Source organism: Pantherophis guttatus, chromosome 1, assembly GCF_059756535.1.
Source record: "Pantherophis guttatus breed Tessera chromosome 1, ASM5975653v1, whole genome shotgun sequence".
NCBI classification, from domain to species: domain Eukaryota; kingdom Metazoa; phylum Chordata; class Lepidosauria; order Squamata; family Colubridae; genus Pantherophis; species Pantherophis guttatus.
Genome location: NC_142063.1, coordinates 182,694,729 through 182,709,961, shown reverse-complemented (window position 1 = coordinate 182,709,961; position 15,233 = coordinate 182,694,729). Strand labels below are relative to the sequence as shown.

At 39.3% G+C, this 15,233-nt stretch overlaps 1 protein-coding gene across 1 annotated transcript in view; it reads right to left on the bottom strand.

Annotated features, from left to right (window-relative positions):
- The window catches only part of LOC148116651 (arf-GAP with GTPase, ANK repeat and PH domain-containing protein 1-like), a 1,231,127-nt gene that overhangs the window by 397,603 nt on the left and 818,291 nt on the right, over positions 1 to 15,233 (bottom strand). The window contains 1 exon segment of the mRNA XM_087887143.1: positions 296 to 457. Within this exon segment, the coding sequence (XP_087743269.1) occupies positions 296 to 457 (162 nt within the window).

The following is a 15,233-nucleotide window of genomic DNA, read 5'->3' as shown; positions in this document are numbered from 1 at the left end:
ACCATAGAGGCACTAGATTGAAAACTATTTCTCCAGATCAGTAGGTCCTTAAGTAAGTGTATCAGATTTCTAGATTCAGACTGCTTTAAGACTATGATCATTTGAATCTTTTCTATGAGGAAAAAAGCAATTATAACAAGTTTTATACATATTATTTTGAACAGCATTATTTTGCAACCTTTTTTGTAACTCATCCTAGCTGTTTTTTTAACTACCAACAGTTTTGAACCATATTTCTATTACTATTATACATCTGCTAATTAAAAATAAAATGAAAATTAGAGCACCATCTTACCATTACTGATGCCAGAATTTGCAATAACTGTCATTTCACTCCACTGATCAGCACTAGAAACTGAATAGGATCGTTGATGCATCCCATCAGGTCGATTGTTAAAAGAAACAAGACTGATGCCACTTGTCATATGAGACACAGATGTACTAGTAGTCACATTTCCTAGAACGAGAGGAATATGAAGTTATCAATGAAAATGTAGAAATGCACATCATAGCAAATAGAACAAAGAATAAATTCTATAATATAGGAAAGCGTATTATTATATCATTATAATGATACATATATCCTTTGTTCCAGAATCATGTATATGCTTTTAATTCTATTTAAGTTCTTTCTTTGGAAAAAAATCCCAGCTTCCAGTTTCAAAGTGTTGGCTCCAAGACATATTTGGTTGGAAAGAATAACTTCACAGCAGACTTCTGCTTAATATGCTCCCAGAAAAAAAGATATGTGATTTTTTCCCCCTGATTTTTCTCTCCAATGTACATACCCACATTACTTTCTCAGCTCTTCTAGAGAATTCCCAATTATCTGAGTTAATGTCAGGTCCTTATCAGAATGCTGCTATTCTGAAGGGAAGGGGGAGACTCCATGGCTGAATGTTTTTCATGCTTTTGTTTTTGCTGTAACTGCTTGGGAATTTAGGGAGGGAGGATGAGCCATCTGCACAGACTCCCTCTCAGCTGGTTACAGCCTGTTACCCAAGATCATGGTATCCCAAGGAAGACCTCTTCTCACCATCCAGCTTCAGAGTTCTCAAAACACCTTTGCGGCATTTTATTGGCTGCCGGTAGACATGGGGCATTGGGGTGGGGGTTGGAGGGGAAAAGCCTAATGCTTCATGTGTGGATTCCAGACTCTATGAAACCAAAACTCTATTCGATGACCCCAAGGGAATTAGATGAGGTCCATGCATTCATTGACAAGAACCTAGCTAGGGGGTTTATCCAACCAGCCAGATGCAGGGTGGCCACCCGAATCCTATTTAGGAAGAGAAAGGATGGGTGTTTGCATATCTGTATTGATTAGAGGAGCTCAATGGGGTCTGTGGAAAATATGTATCCCCTTCCCCATATGAAAGACATGTTGGCCCATTTAGTAAAGGAGAAAATTTTCATGGTTGGAATTGAAGGAGGCTTACTACCATGTTAGAATCAAAGAAGGAGATGAATGGAAAAGCATTTTCAACTGTCCACTTGGCTGTTTCCAGTTCAGGGTGCTTCCCTTCGAACTACAGAGGGTGCCCGCAATAGTCATGCAGCTAATCAATGAAGACTTACATGAACACCTGTACAAAGGGGTGTTGGTGTATCTTAATGACATTTTGATTTATATAGAAATGAAAACCGAGCACATGAAGCTAGTTAGAACTATTCTATAGAAGCTCAGTGCTGCTAAATTGTATGTCAAATTATCCAAATGTGAGTTTCATCAGGATAGGATTGACTATCTAGGCTATCAAATCTCCCATGAGAGCCATCCGAAAAGGAGTCAAGAAAGATGGCCACTAGGACTGAAAGCCCCTGCCACACTGACATCTGCTCTGACTGGGGTCCCGAAGCGCATACCAGGAAGGTCATCAAGCTGCAGTCTGCCCAGTGCCGGCACAAAAAATGACCCCGAAAGCCCCAACTCCCTCAAAGCCAATAAGAACACCAAAGAAAGGAAAGGAGAAGTTGCGAGTGGTGCACCAGGTCATTAAGGTCTCCCTGCCCATGAATGAGGGGGAGGGAACTCCGACTGAGATAGACCAAAAGCTGGATGTCTACGAGAGTGATAGTGAGGGAAAGACACCCTAATGGTAGGTGGAACCATCAGTCTCTTTTTGGCCCAACTGGAGTGCCCCTCTTGGAGTGAAGGGAACAGTAAAAGTTCAGCCTTAGTCAGCCTGCAGACAGTGCAAAAGCTGGGACTGCGAGTAAGGAGACTCATGAAATTTGAGCGGGTTGATAGCTCCACTGTAGTGGGGGGGCTACTAACCTCCTACCTAAAGGAGCTGGTGCAGCTGAGGCTGGGGGATCATCAGGAAACCATTCGGTTTATTGTGGCCCCGAAGATGGCAGAGGGCATGATATTGGGGTTATCCTGACTAAACAAATGGAGCCCTGCTGTACATTGGGGGGCTGACGTGAGATACTTAGTGATGGCGAGTAAGGGACCAAAACCCTGAGAGAGATAGTGGGATGAAGCCAAGCCGCAGAGAGATAAGAGGAAAGAGCCCGAGCATATGAAAGCAGTGTTAGACCAGACACCAGCAGCCCAGTCCATCCCTAAAGAATACTGAGACCATCTTCCGGACAGATGGCCAGCTACATTATACACCTGGGGAGAGATCTTTGAAAGATTTTCCCGTAGGATGTAGCTCTTCTGCCTTTAAACTGAAGGGACTGGCATCCCATCAGATTTTATGACCCACTCGGCTGGGTTCTGTTGAAGAACTTCCCCTCAGAACCCTCCAATACAGCTCTAAACTGGCAATCAGCTTCTGGAGTTGAACTCTGAAGCTATCTGCATGCCAAAAACTGGGAGGGGAGGGGCTGCAATTTGTTCAGGATTGAAGAAGCTGTTGCTTTCAAATTCACCTTTCAAACTGACAATAAGTTGTGCCTTTCTCTTCTTAATCACCTTCAACAACTATTATTCTTTCTTAAATCAACTTAAAAAGAGGCTCTTTCTAGCAACAGCCTGCTATACCTTTTTGTAGACTAGCGCCTTTTTAGGGATCTCTTTTTGTCTCAAAGAACAAAGAAGAAGGCTGCTAAGGCAAGCCAAATAAGGAAGTATGCTGAGAGAAAAAAAGCTGATGGAGAAAGATAGATTGAAAGCTGTGATTTTAGTTTACTATTGTAATAACTGGTAGCTTGATCTTGTGGGTGGCTAAAAACGTCTGATTCTGATTAAAAGAGGAAGTCAAGATGATGGAGCAAAGTATTAGAGTTATACTTGAAAGATCTCTCAAATTACTTCTGAGATGTAAACATGTGAAGAATGTTACCAAACTGAGAAAGCAACTTCACAAGTAGCTGAAGATACAGAGGAGTTTATCGCAGTTTTGAAAGAACGTTATATAAACTTTCACTACTATGGTTCAAATGTAAACCTCTCAACACAACTGAAAGAAGAGCACCAAGAAAAAAGATAAATTTGGGACTTTTAAAAAAAAGACATTAACAAGATTGAGGATCTCGTGATAAAAAGAAAGGCCTATAAGTCTTTGATAAAACTTCCAGGGAAGACAAATATTTTACTTCACGAAGATAAGCTGCAAAGAGTGATTTAAACTTAATGAGTTAACTGGAATTAGGATGCATTTTTCTCTGCTTGATATGTGCAACTGAAAGAAAGGTTTAACTCAAAATTTGAAAATGTATTTTTTACATATATATAATGCTTAACTAATTCTTAAAATAGGCAAAAGATATTGAAAATGTATTTGAGAGCACCTGTATCTTAATTTAAAGTTAAAGAAAATGATGTACCAATTTAAAGAAAAACTCTATATGTTAAAAAGAATGATTATAAAAGAAAAAAAATATTCTATAGGGATAGTTTTGAAGGAGGGATCTAAATGCAATACTGAAGTTTAAAGCTAGTATGTTAAGAAGTCAAAGAAAAAGATCTATTAGAAAGTTTTGATTTAAAAAGTTTTTTTTTAAATATAAAAAGTTTAGTACTTTGAAGGAAAAAAGAGTGAAAAAAGAGTGTTTTTTCTCTTTTTTTCATTAAGGTCAAAGAATTTGAAAAAAATACAACAAATTTTGTAAATAAAAATGGTGACAGTTCACAAAAATTACTAGGTGCAAATAGAAATACACATTATTTCCATAGCAAGGAAGATAAAGCAGGAATTGTTAAATTGATTATTTTATTCAAAGAGGAAAATATGTTCTTATTTGGATATCACTTCTGGAATTTATGCTTGGGAAGAAGAAAAAAAAATGAAACTTTGACCTTGGTTTTGTTGATTAGAAAAATTTGGTGTTATAGGAATATTATATTAATGTGTAAAAGCAAAAAGTTGAGGTTAGAGTGTGTTTATCTTGTACTGTGCTAAGAAGAGTTGGAAATTAATGCCCCCTTTTCTTTCTTTTTCTCCTTCACACCCCCTTTTCCCTGCTCCTTTTTGCTCCCTTAATTTCCTATTTTTTCTTTTCTTCTTTATATTTTATATAATAAAATAAAAATGAGAAAATAATACCATGACCTGGAAGAGGTGTTCAGTGAAAAGTGCAACATCCTACCTCCCCACCACCCCAAGACTCCACAACTGAGATCCTACCAGTGGCAAACTCCTCAAATCCAAAATGTATTTGATGACTCCAAAAGAGATAGAGGAGATGAGAAATTACATAGACAAGAACCTGCCCAGGGGATTTATCCAGGCAGCAAAATCCTGAGTGGTAGCACCCGTGCTATTCAAAGATAAAAAAGATGGGTTGCTGAGACTGTGTGTTGATTTCAGAAGTATAAACGATGTATGCATGGAGAACATGTACCCCCTCCCCCTAACGAAAGATATGCTAGGACAGTGATGGCTAACCTTTTCTGGACTGAGGGCCCCATCCCCCACGCATGCGCGCATGCCACCCCACATGCGCCCCACCCCCCACATGCATCCTGCGCCCCACACATGCGTGGTAGAGACCCAATGACCAGCTGGCCGTGGGATGCACGTGCAGCAGAGCTGAACTGGGGCAATGGCTTGCATTCCCCCAGAGAGGGTGCTGGGTGCCACCTGTGGCACACGTGTCATAGTTTCATCATCACAGTGCTAGGACATCTAGCCAAGGGAAGATGCTCACCAGGATGGACCTGATGAGGTGTACTACCAAGTGAGGATCAAGGAGGGCGCCAAATGGAAAACAGCCTTTTTTTTATTTAAAAAGTTTTAATAATCAATACAATTTTCTCCCCCCTCCCACCCCCACCCCCTCTCCCCCCAACCCCCTCCCCCAACCACCCACCCCCCAGACTTTCCAGAGCAAAAACAGGGTATAGCATAACAAACATAAGCTAAAATAAGCTAACTTTCTGTGGTCTCCAAACTCCCTCTTGATTCTTAACTCCCCTTACAACTAACTAATCATATTTCAAAAAGAAAATATAGATTTCATTCATAAGCTATTTGAAACTTTTTAGTCCGATATTTGTTTTGAATATAGTCAATCCATCTTCTCCATTCCAATATATATCTTTCATTTGAATAATCCTTCAAATACACTGAAATTTTGGCCATCTCTGCTAAATTCACTACTTTTAATGTCCATTCTTTGATAGTAGGCAGGTATTCCTTCTTCCAGTACTGTGCCACCAAGAGTCTGGCTGCTGTTATTAAATTTAAAATCAACTTAGTCTCTATAACAGTACAATCTGTAATTATGCCTAACAAAAAGAACTGTGGCGTAAATTTTATCTTCTTTTTAAGAATATTTTGAATAATCCACCATATTTTTATCCAAAATGCCTTAATTTTTTTACATGTCCACCATATATGATAATACGTGGCATCATCACATTCACATCTCCAACACTTAGGTTGCACACTTGGATACATACAGGCTAGCTTTTTAGGATCCAGAAGCCATCTATAAAACATTTTATAAAAATTCTCTCTTAAATTTTGGGCTTGCGTGAACTTCATATTCCTAACCCATATTTTTTCCCATGTTTCCATCATTATTGGTTCTTCAATATTTTGTGCCCACTTTATCATACAGTCCTTAACTAACTCCGTTTCTGAATCTATTTCTACCAATGCATTATACAACCTTTTTATATGCATTTGACTTTGATCTCTAATCTGTTTTACCAAATTCTCCTCATTTTGCAAAAAACCAAATTTCTGATCTTCTCTCCATCTAGCTTGCAACTGTACATATTGAAACCATGTTCGAATTGTCCTTTCTTCGCCTGCGGTGGCACCGCAGGTGCCGAAGATGCTCTTCTCTTGAGCGCCAGCCCTGCATCTCGTAAAGCCGCTAGAACAGTGCAAATCAGCTGTCTAGCGGCTCGGAAACATTCTCCCCGGGAAAAGGGGAAGAAGAGAGCAGACGGGTGCAGGTAGAGCTTTCCAAGGAGCCCCAGGAACAATTCTGGGGCTCAAAGGGTGAGAGCTCCCTGGAAGCCCGACAGAGCTCCGGATCTGGGACAGATCCGGGATGAAACCAAGATGGCAATTGAGTTTTAATGGGGCGTGAAAGCGAAAGTTAAAAAGGAGTTTTTTTTCTTTTTTCTCAGCGTTGGCAGCCCCTGTGCAAAATTAGAGATTTGTGCTTTTTTTAAAAAAAGGGAAGAAGATCAAAGAATTATTTAAAGGCTGATTTTTGGATTTGGTGGGTCTATTGTTCTGGCAGCTGAGCAAATTTAAATTGGAAACTAAAGATGGCTTCAAAACAAATTAAGGCTATTGTCCCCAAAAGTGCTGGGTCTTCGCCAGCTCAAACATCCAGATTGCAATCTCTCTCTGTTCCAACGGAATCAACAACATTAACACTTGAAATGTTGTAGGAAGCCCTCAAAATACAAGCTTCTGATACAGAAAAAAAAATTGCTTCAATGTTTCAGGAGCAAACTCGTGACGTTGCTGAAGAAATTGAGCAAGTTAAAGAGACTATTCAAAAACGAAACCAAGAAATTAGAGAAGATATTATCTTGGCACTACAAGGATTGGCAGGATATATTGAAGCAATAGATGAAAAAATGGAAGAAATTAAGCAGTCTAATGAGAACTTGGAAAATAAAATAGGGGAGGTCCAGGACAAGATGGAAAGAGCAGAGGCTGATGTGATAATTGTCACTGCGTTTTTTTTATTTGCCAGCTGAACTCATTATTTCTGGACTATCAGACTTTCCGTACCTTGCCAAGAATTGTTATCAAAAGTTACTACGCATTTTAAGTTACTACGCAATTAAAATGAATGTCTTACCTAGATTTTTATTTTTGTTTCAAATGATACCTGTGCTTAAGAAAGATGAAAATCTGAGAGAATGGCAGAAAGGTGTTAATACTTTTATTTGGGCTGGGAAAAAACCCAGAATAAAAATGAAAATTATACAAGATACACGTGAAAGAGGGGGTCTCAAAATGCCTAATTTAAGATTATATTATGAGGCAGCGGTTTTATCACAAATTAGTGATTGGTTTAATTTAACTGAGGGGAGAATTTTGAATTTAGAAGGTTATGATTTGTTATATGGATGGCATGCCTATTTGTTATATGACAAAAAAGTGGATAAAGTATTTAAGGTTCATATATTAAGAAATGCTTTGTTAAGGGTTTGGAAAAAATATCAATATAAGTTAAATTATAAGATACCTTTATGGGCAAATCCTAGACATGCAATAGAAAATATAAGTATAGAACAAAAACAGGAGGTGATTACCTATAAAGAGCTTCTTATTATGGAAAGGGGGGTAATGTATTTGAAATCTTTAGATATACTGAGAGAAGAAGGTATAATTTATACATGGTTTCAGTATGGTCAACTTCAAGCTAGATGGAAGGAAGATCAAAAAACTGGCTTTGTGCAAAATGAGGAGAATTTGGTAAAACAAATTAGAGATCAAAAACAAATGCATATTAAAAGGTTGTATAATGTTTTATTGGAAATAGATTCTGAGACGGAATTGGTTAAAGACTGTATGATTAAATGTGCACAAAATTTTCAAGAGCCAGTAATGATGGAGACTTGGGAAAATATTTGGATTAGAAATGTGAAATTTACACAAGCACAAAATTTAAGAGAAAATTTTTATAAAATGTTTTATAGATGGCATTTAGATCCTAAAAAATTATCATGTATGTATTCTAATGTGCAAGCTAAATGCTGGAGATGTGACTGTGATGATGCAACTTATTATCATATATGGTGGACTTGTAGAAAAATCAAAGCATTTTGGATAAAGATTTGGTGGGTGATGCAGAATATTCTTAAAAAGAGACTGAAATTTACTCCACAGTTGTTCTTACTGGGTATAACTACGGACTGTACAGTTGCAGAGACTAAATTGATTTTGAACTTGATAACAGCAGCAAGATTGTTGGTAGCACAACACTGGAAGAAGGACTTTTTGCCTACTATTGATGATTGGATATTGAAAGTAACTAATTTAGCTGAAATGGCTAAAATTTCAGCATATCTGAAGGATCACACACAAGAAAGGTATATACAGGACTGGAGAAGATGGATTGATTATATACAAAATAAGTATTAGATCAAAAAATATCAAATAGCTTATGAATGATCTCTTTTATTTGTATAAGCGTTATATAAGTGATATTAGAAGTATTATGTTTAAGAAATAGGATTTTATATATGGGGGGTTAAGAATTTTTTTTTAGGGGGTGTTAGTTTAATGATTGGTTATGCAATTTAGTTTATTGTTAAAGGTCAATAGAAATACCTTGTGTTCTGCTCTGGGAAGTCGGGGAGGGGGGTTGGGAGGGGGGTTGTGGGGAAATTGTGTTTGTTTTAAAACTTTTTCAATTAAAAAAAAGTTACTACGCATGTCTGCATTCCTTCACTTGCTTCACACCCCCTTTCCTTTGTTCTTTTGCCAGAAAGGTCCGGCTGAGAAATAGCCGGCAAAAGCTATTTCAAAATGTAACCATTATTTTTCTTAGTTAGTGAGGTGTTTTATTTTCTTTATAACAAATAAATGAGTTTTATTAGAGAGCTTTTCTTCGCGTTTCTTTTCAGATTATTGCAACAAGGAATAAACCACGATCCATCCTCTAATGAAACCAGGGTGATTTGTCCCAGAGCCAAACATGGGATTAATCGATGCCCTGACATCTGGTAGCTCGGACGGTTGATTTATGGCTTTTTTCCTTGTTTTGTTATTTCTGATAAGAGCGCATAGGCAATTAGTTTTTAGCTACTGAGGTACGCTAATTATCTTTACTAAGATGCCGAAACAGAAGAAAAACAAATACAAAATGTATTTTGCTGAGAAGGTGGCAGAAAGGAGGTTTTCAGATTTCCAGCCCCTTGCTAAAGCCACACGCCTGGAACAAGAAGAAGCTGTGGGAGAAGGAACGAAGGGAGATAACAAAGAAATTGCTTTTGAAGATAACGTACTGGAACTAACGCTCGGTGCAAGGCCAAAGCAAACTGCCGAGCAAAATTACTCCCACGCAGAGAGAGAAACAATTCATTATTCTCCTCGAAGCTCTAAGCTCACCCTGGATGAGCTGGCTATGAAAGCCTATCGTGACCGTATAAAACTCTATGAACAGGAGCTATCCCAGGCAAAAATGGCTATAGCTATGCTTGAGCAAGATAAGGGAGATAACTTAAGATTTTCAAAAAGCGCCATATTGTCTTCTTCCTCAGAGCCAAAGATACTCCCCCTGGTGGATTCTGTGTCAGGCCAATTAAGGCAAAGAGCACTGCATACGTCACATGAAAGTCTCCCTGATCAAGTTACATATAAACCTGCCACGCAGCCATTTCTTGTAACTGCAAAGCTGCCCGAAGCTAAAGGTGCAGCACCATCTGCTGGCGAAAGTAATTTACTACAGGAAGCTGAAATGCCACAAGTGTTTCCACAGGCCCAAACTCAAACACCCCCTGGTGGTGTTGGTGTCTTTTTAGATGGAACACAGCCAAACTTAGTGCAGCAAAGGCAAATGACTGCATCTCCAGCAGGTCATGCCAATATTGCAGCTCAAGCACAAATGCCTGCATATGTGCCCCAGCCACAAGTGCAAATAGGGCCAGTTCCTGGTCCACCTCCAATGGCACAACCAAGACCATTTTTAGGTCCACAACAGGCACAACAAATACCACAGGCATTTCTGCCAGCACAGCCAGCATATCAAATGCAGGCTCCTTACCAGGCATTTTCTGTCTCTCCACTAACTTGTGAGTCAAAACTAAAAATGTCAGGACACAATTATAAAGCCTGGGTCAGTGAGATTACACTATTGCTTCTTAGAGAATGCACTCACTGCATGGTTTTTAACCCTCCTGCACAACCATGGGATTTTGCAATAAGAGATTTAGAGATAAGGGCTCGCACAACATTATTGATATCCATGGATACTGAACTGCAGGTCACTTTTCCACCAAATACAACAGCCCGACAAATTTGGGCTGAATTGGGAAATTGCTACAGGCCTATCTCAATTGAATCTTCATGTTTACTCATGTCTGAACTCCACGGTTCGAGATTGAAACCTGGTGAACAAATTGGAGGGCATTTGACCAAACTGAAAGGACTGAGAACAGAATTGAGAGAAAGAGGCCATAACATTGAAGATATTCAAATGATCAGCATCATTATTAACTCTTTGAATTATGAATGGAAAGATGCTGTTACAAAAATTAACCAAGTCCCTATTGCTCAACGCACAGTGGACAATGTTTGTAGACTTTTAATTGAAGAAGAGGCATTCATGTTGGCCACGCCACATTTGAGAGGACCACCCGCATCAAGAGCTCCAGCTAGGCGCCCCTTCCGAGGAAGGACCTACGCTCCAAGGATGCCAAGATGCTACACCTGCGATCGTGTGGGACATGCCACCCGGGATTGTCCCCAACGAGTTCCAGCTCCCGTCACGTACCAGCCCAGAGGAACAGACTCCAGAGGCAGAGGCGGAAGACAAGGTCGTCATGGTCCCCAGCGTGATCCACAAACTCCACTCGCCACATTGGCTTTAACCAATGATCCACAACCTCAACCAGAGTATGACAGACGACTCCTGTGGACTTTGGACAGTGGTGCAGCATTGCATGTTACCTACAGAAAGGAACTTTTCACAGAAATGCACGAGCCTGAACCAGAACTACGTGAACTTTACTCTTTTTCCAATCATCCTTGTCAGGTCAAAGGAAAAGGAACTGTTTATGTTGAAGAGCTCGATGCATTCATTCCTGATGTTTATTACATACCAACAGCAACCAGTAATTTGCTTAGTCAGAATCACTTGTCTAGAATGTTAAAATTTCAGGTTCACCACCTTGAAAATGCAAGTTACATAGTTAAAGATGGAGATATTGTTGCTGGAACCATATTAATTGGTGGTGTTTATTACTTAAAGCCAAAGCCTAAAACACGAACACAGACAAGTATACAAACTCCAAAAAGGGAGAGCACAGGCCCAGAGAGAGATCCTCCAGAGAGAGATCCTGTTGCTATTCCTAAGGCTCCTAAAGCCAACAAAAAGAGAGTTGGTAAACAGGTTGCTCAGAGCAAGCCTGAGGTTCCGCATAAAAATGTTAATGTTGAGAATTCACTAACTGGTAAACCTTTGCATTCCAGGTGTATCCACAAATGGCATAGAAGATTGGGGCATGCCAGTTTCCGTGTTCTTAGGAAGATGCCGGAGTTCGCAAAAGGTTTGGATCTAAAGGGGTGTAAGGTGTTTTTGGATTGTGCTGTATGCAAAAAGGCCAAACCCAAAGCAGCAGCCATTCCCAAACGCGCTACACGCCTGTCAACACGCATTTTTGATTTGGTTCACATTGACATAGTTGGTCCTTTCCCGCCATCATTTGGTGGTAGAAAATATTTTCTAACAATTGTTGATAATTACTCTAGATATGTATATGTATATCCTATGAAAGAAAAATCAGAGACTTTTCAGATCTTTAAAGACTTTGCAACCCTTGTTTCTACCCAACACCAAGTTCACATCGCCAGAATCCAGAGTGATCGTGGTGCCGAGTTCATGTCTCAGCGTTTCCAGGACTGGATGCATAAGAATGGAATTATTCATCAGACTTCGGCCCCTTACACACCGGCTCATAATGGAGTCGTAGAACGAAGACAAGGGGTACTGCAAACCATGATGCGTTGTCTCCTAGAAGACGCCAACCTTGGTAAGATATACTGGGGTGAAGCTATCAAGTATGCAAATTACATTGTCAACCGTACTTGGAGCAGTGTAACAAATCAGACTCCTTTCTTCATGTTGTATGGCTACAAGCCTGATCTTAAAAACATCCATATTTTTGGTTCATATGCTATGGTGAACATTCCCTTAGCTCAAAGAAGAAAAGGAAGTCCAGCAGCAAAGAGACTGAGATTTATGGGTATTGATGATAACTCAAAATGGAGCAGATTTATTGACTCTAAACATGCAATTGTGATTTCCCAATCTGTTAATTTTGAAGAAGATATTGACTGGTCCAGGATTCATTCCAATGATCCTGGAGTTTATTTTCTTAGAGATGATACTGCTGATGCTACGCAGATTGATGATCAAAATTCCACTGATTCTTCTCAACCCGATGTTCCGTCTTCGCAAGCCGCGGATGCTGACGCTAGCGACGAAAGTGAGGATGAGGACGAAGCAGAAAAAGACTGGACAGTTGTCCCTGTCAGGGCATTTATTAATCCCATGTTTGGCTCTGGGACTAATTACCCTGGTTTAGAGGAGGAGATGAATCGAGGCTTATCCTTGTTTGCAATATTCCGAAAAGAAACGCGAGGAAAGGTTTCTAATAAAACTCATTTATTTGTTATAAAGAAAATAAAACACCTCACTAACAAAGAAAAGTTAATTGTTACATTTTTGAAAGTAATTCTTGCCGGCTATGTCAGCCGGACCTCTGGAAAGAGAACAAAGGAAAGAGTGTGTGAAGAGCAAGTGAAGGAATGTGGGTGGATACGGAAACACGTAGCTTATTGATAAGAAGTTGGCAAAGCTACGGAGAGTCAGATAGTCCAGAAATAATGAGCTCAGCTGGTAAATAAAATAACGCAGTGACATTCCCCTTCTTTGCCAGTTGAGCGAATATCAGTACATCATCAAATAAGGCACATCTTCTCACGCAGATACTCGTGTTGAGCTGCTGGAAGTGGTTTGTTGAGCATATCAGCGATTTGATCATGTGTAGATACATATTGCATTTTGACAAAACCTTTTTTCACTAAATGCTTTATGTTTTGGTAACGAATGTCAATGTGTCTGGACCTAGAACCTGTAAAATGAGATTCAGAAATATAAACCACCGATTCATTGTCTTCCATCACGGTGATCGGTCGGATCGGGTGTGTCCAGATATCTGTGACTAAAGCATCAAACAAAGTTAGAGAATTACATGCATCTGAAACACAAGCATATTCAGCTTCAGTAGATGAACAAGAAACAAAATTCTGCTTACGTACTTGCCAATAAACAGGACATCCATTTAAGAACATCATATAACCTGAAGCACTTTTACGTGATTTCTTATCACTTGCCCAATCAGAATCTGCATAACAACATAATTCTGCATAATCAGTATGTGTTGGTTCTAACAATAATTTCATGTGTTTAGTGTATTTTAGGTATCTCAGTAATTTCTTAATACATGTCCAATGAAACTGTTTTGCCTTACCTACGTGTCGTGATAAGAGATTAACATTAAGTGCAATGTCGGGTCTGGTCCAACTACTAATGTATAACAGTGACCCAATGACTGAACGATAAAGTGTTTGATCCTCGAACTCAGGACTTTCTTCTTGTGTCAAGTTGTGAAAATCTGTTTGCATGGGTGTCTTTGTTGTGTTAGCATCCTTCATGTTGCAATGATGCAAAATTTGTTCAATTTTATCTTCTTGTGAAAGACTAAACCCCTTCTGTGTTTTTTCAATCTGATCACCTAAATAAGTGCTAATGTGACCTAATGATTTCAATGTGAAGTATCTGCAAAGCTTTGGCAAAAATTTCACTCATTTGCTTATTTGGACCAATATAAACAATATCATCAACATAAACAAGAACTATCTCATATGCATTGTTAGATCTTTTTGTGAACACGCACTCATCAGTTTCGGACTTAATAAAGCCCATTGAATTTAGTTTGTCAGTAAGACATAAATACCACATTAAACCAGATTGTTTCAGACCATAGAGACTTTTGTTTAGGAACCAGGTATCCCCTTCTTGCTGTCGGAATCCTGGAGGACTTTTCACGTAGATTTCTTCATCTAGGTCTGCATGTAGATAAGCCGTGTCAACATCAAACTGGAAAACTTCTAAACCAAGGATAGTTGCAGTTGCTAAAGCAATTTTTACACTCTCAGTTCTGACTGTCGGTGAGTAAGTATTTGTGTAGTCCTCAGGATAACGTTGAGCTAAACCCTGAGCTACAAGTCTGGCCTTGTACAGTAACTCACCATTTGGTTTCTTTTTGATTCTGTAGACCCATCGAGTGCCAATGACCTTTTTGTTTTCTGGAGGTTTTGCAGGTATAAATACTTTAAGTTTCTTTAGACTGTCCATTTCAACCTGCATTGCATCATACCATTTGTCTTGCTCTGAATCAGGGAGCTGCTTGATTTGTGTGAAATTATCAGGTGGAAGTGTAACATTGCAAATCAAAGGCAAGGGTGCTTTTGTCAGTTGCCAAGAATATCGTTGTGGAGGGATCCCTTTTGTGGCCCTCTTGGAATGTCTCGGAACAACTGTCCAGTCTTCTTCTGCTTCGTCCTCGTCCTCACTTTCGTCGCTAGCGTCAGCATCCGCGGCTTGCGAAGACGGAACATCGGGTTGAGAAGAATCAGTGGAATTTTGATCATCAATCTGCGTAGCATCAGCAGTATCATCTCTGGGAAAATAAACTCCAGGATCATTGGAATGAATCCTGGACCAGTCAATATCTTCTTCAAAATTTGCAGATTGGGAAATCACAATTGCATGTTTAGAGTCAATAAATTTGCTCCATTTTGAATTATCATCAATACCCATAAATCTCAGTCTCTTTGCTGTTGGACCTCCTTTTCTTCTTTGAGCTAAGGGAATGTTCACCATAGCATATGAACCAAAAAATATGGATGTTTTTAAGATCGGGCTTGTAGCCATACAACATAAAGAAAGGAGTCTGATTTGTTACACTGCTCCAAGTACGGTTGACAATGTAATTTGCGTACTTGATAGCTTCACCCCAGTATATCATATCAAGGTTGGCGTCTTCTAGGAGACAACGCATCATGGTTTGCAGT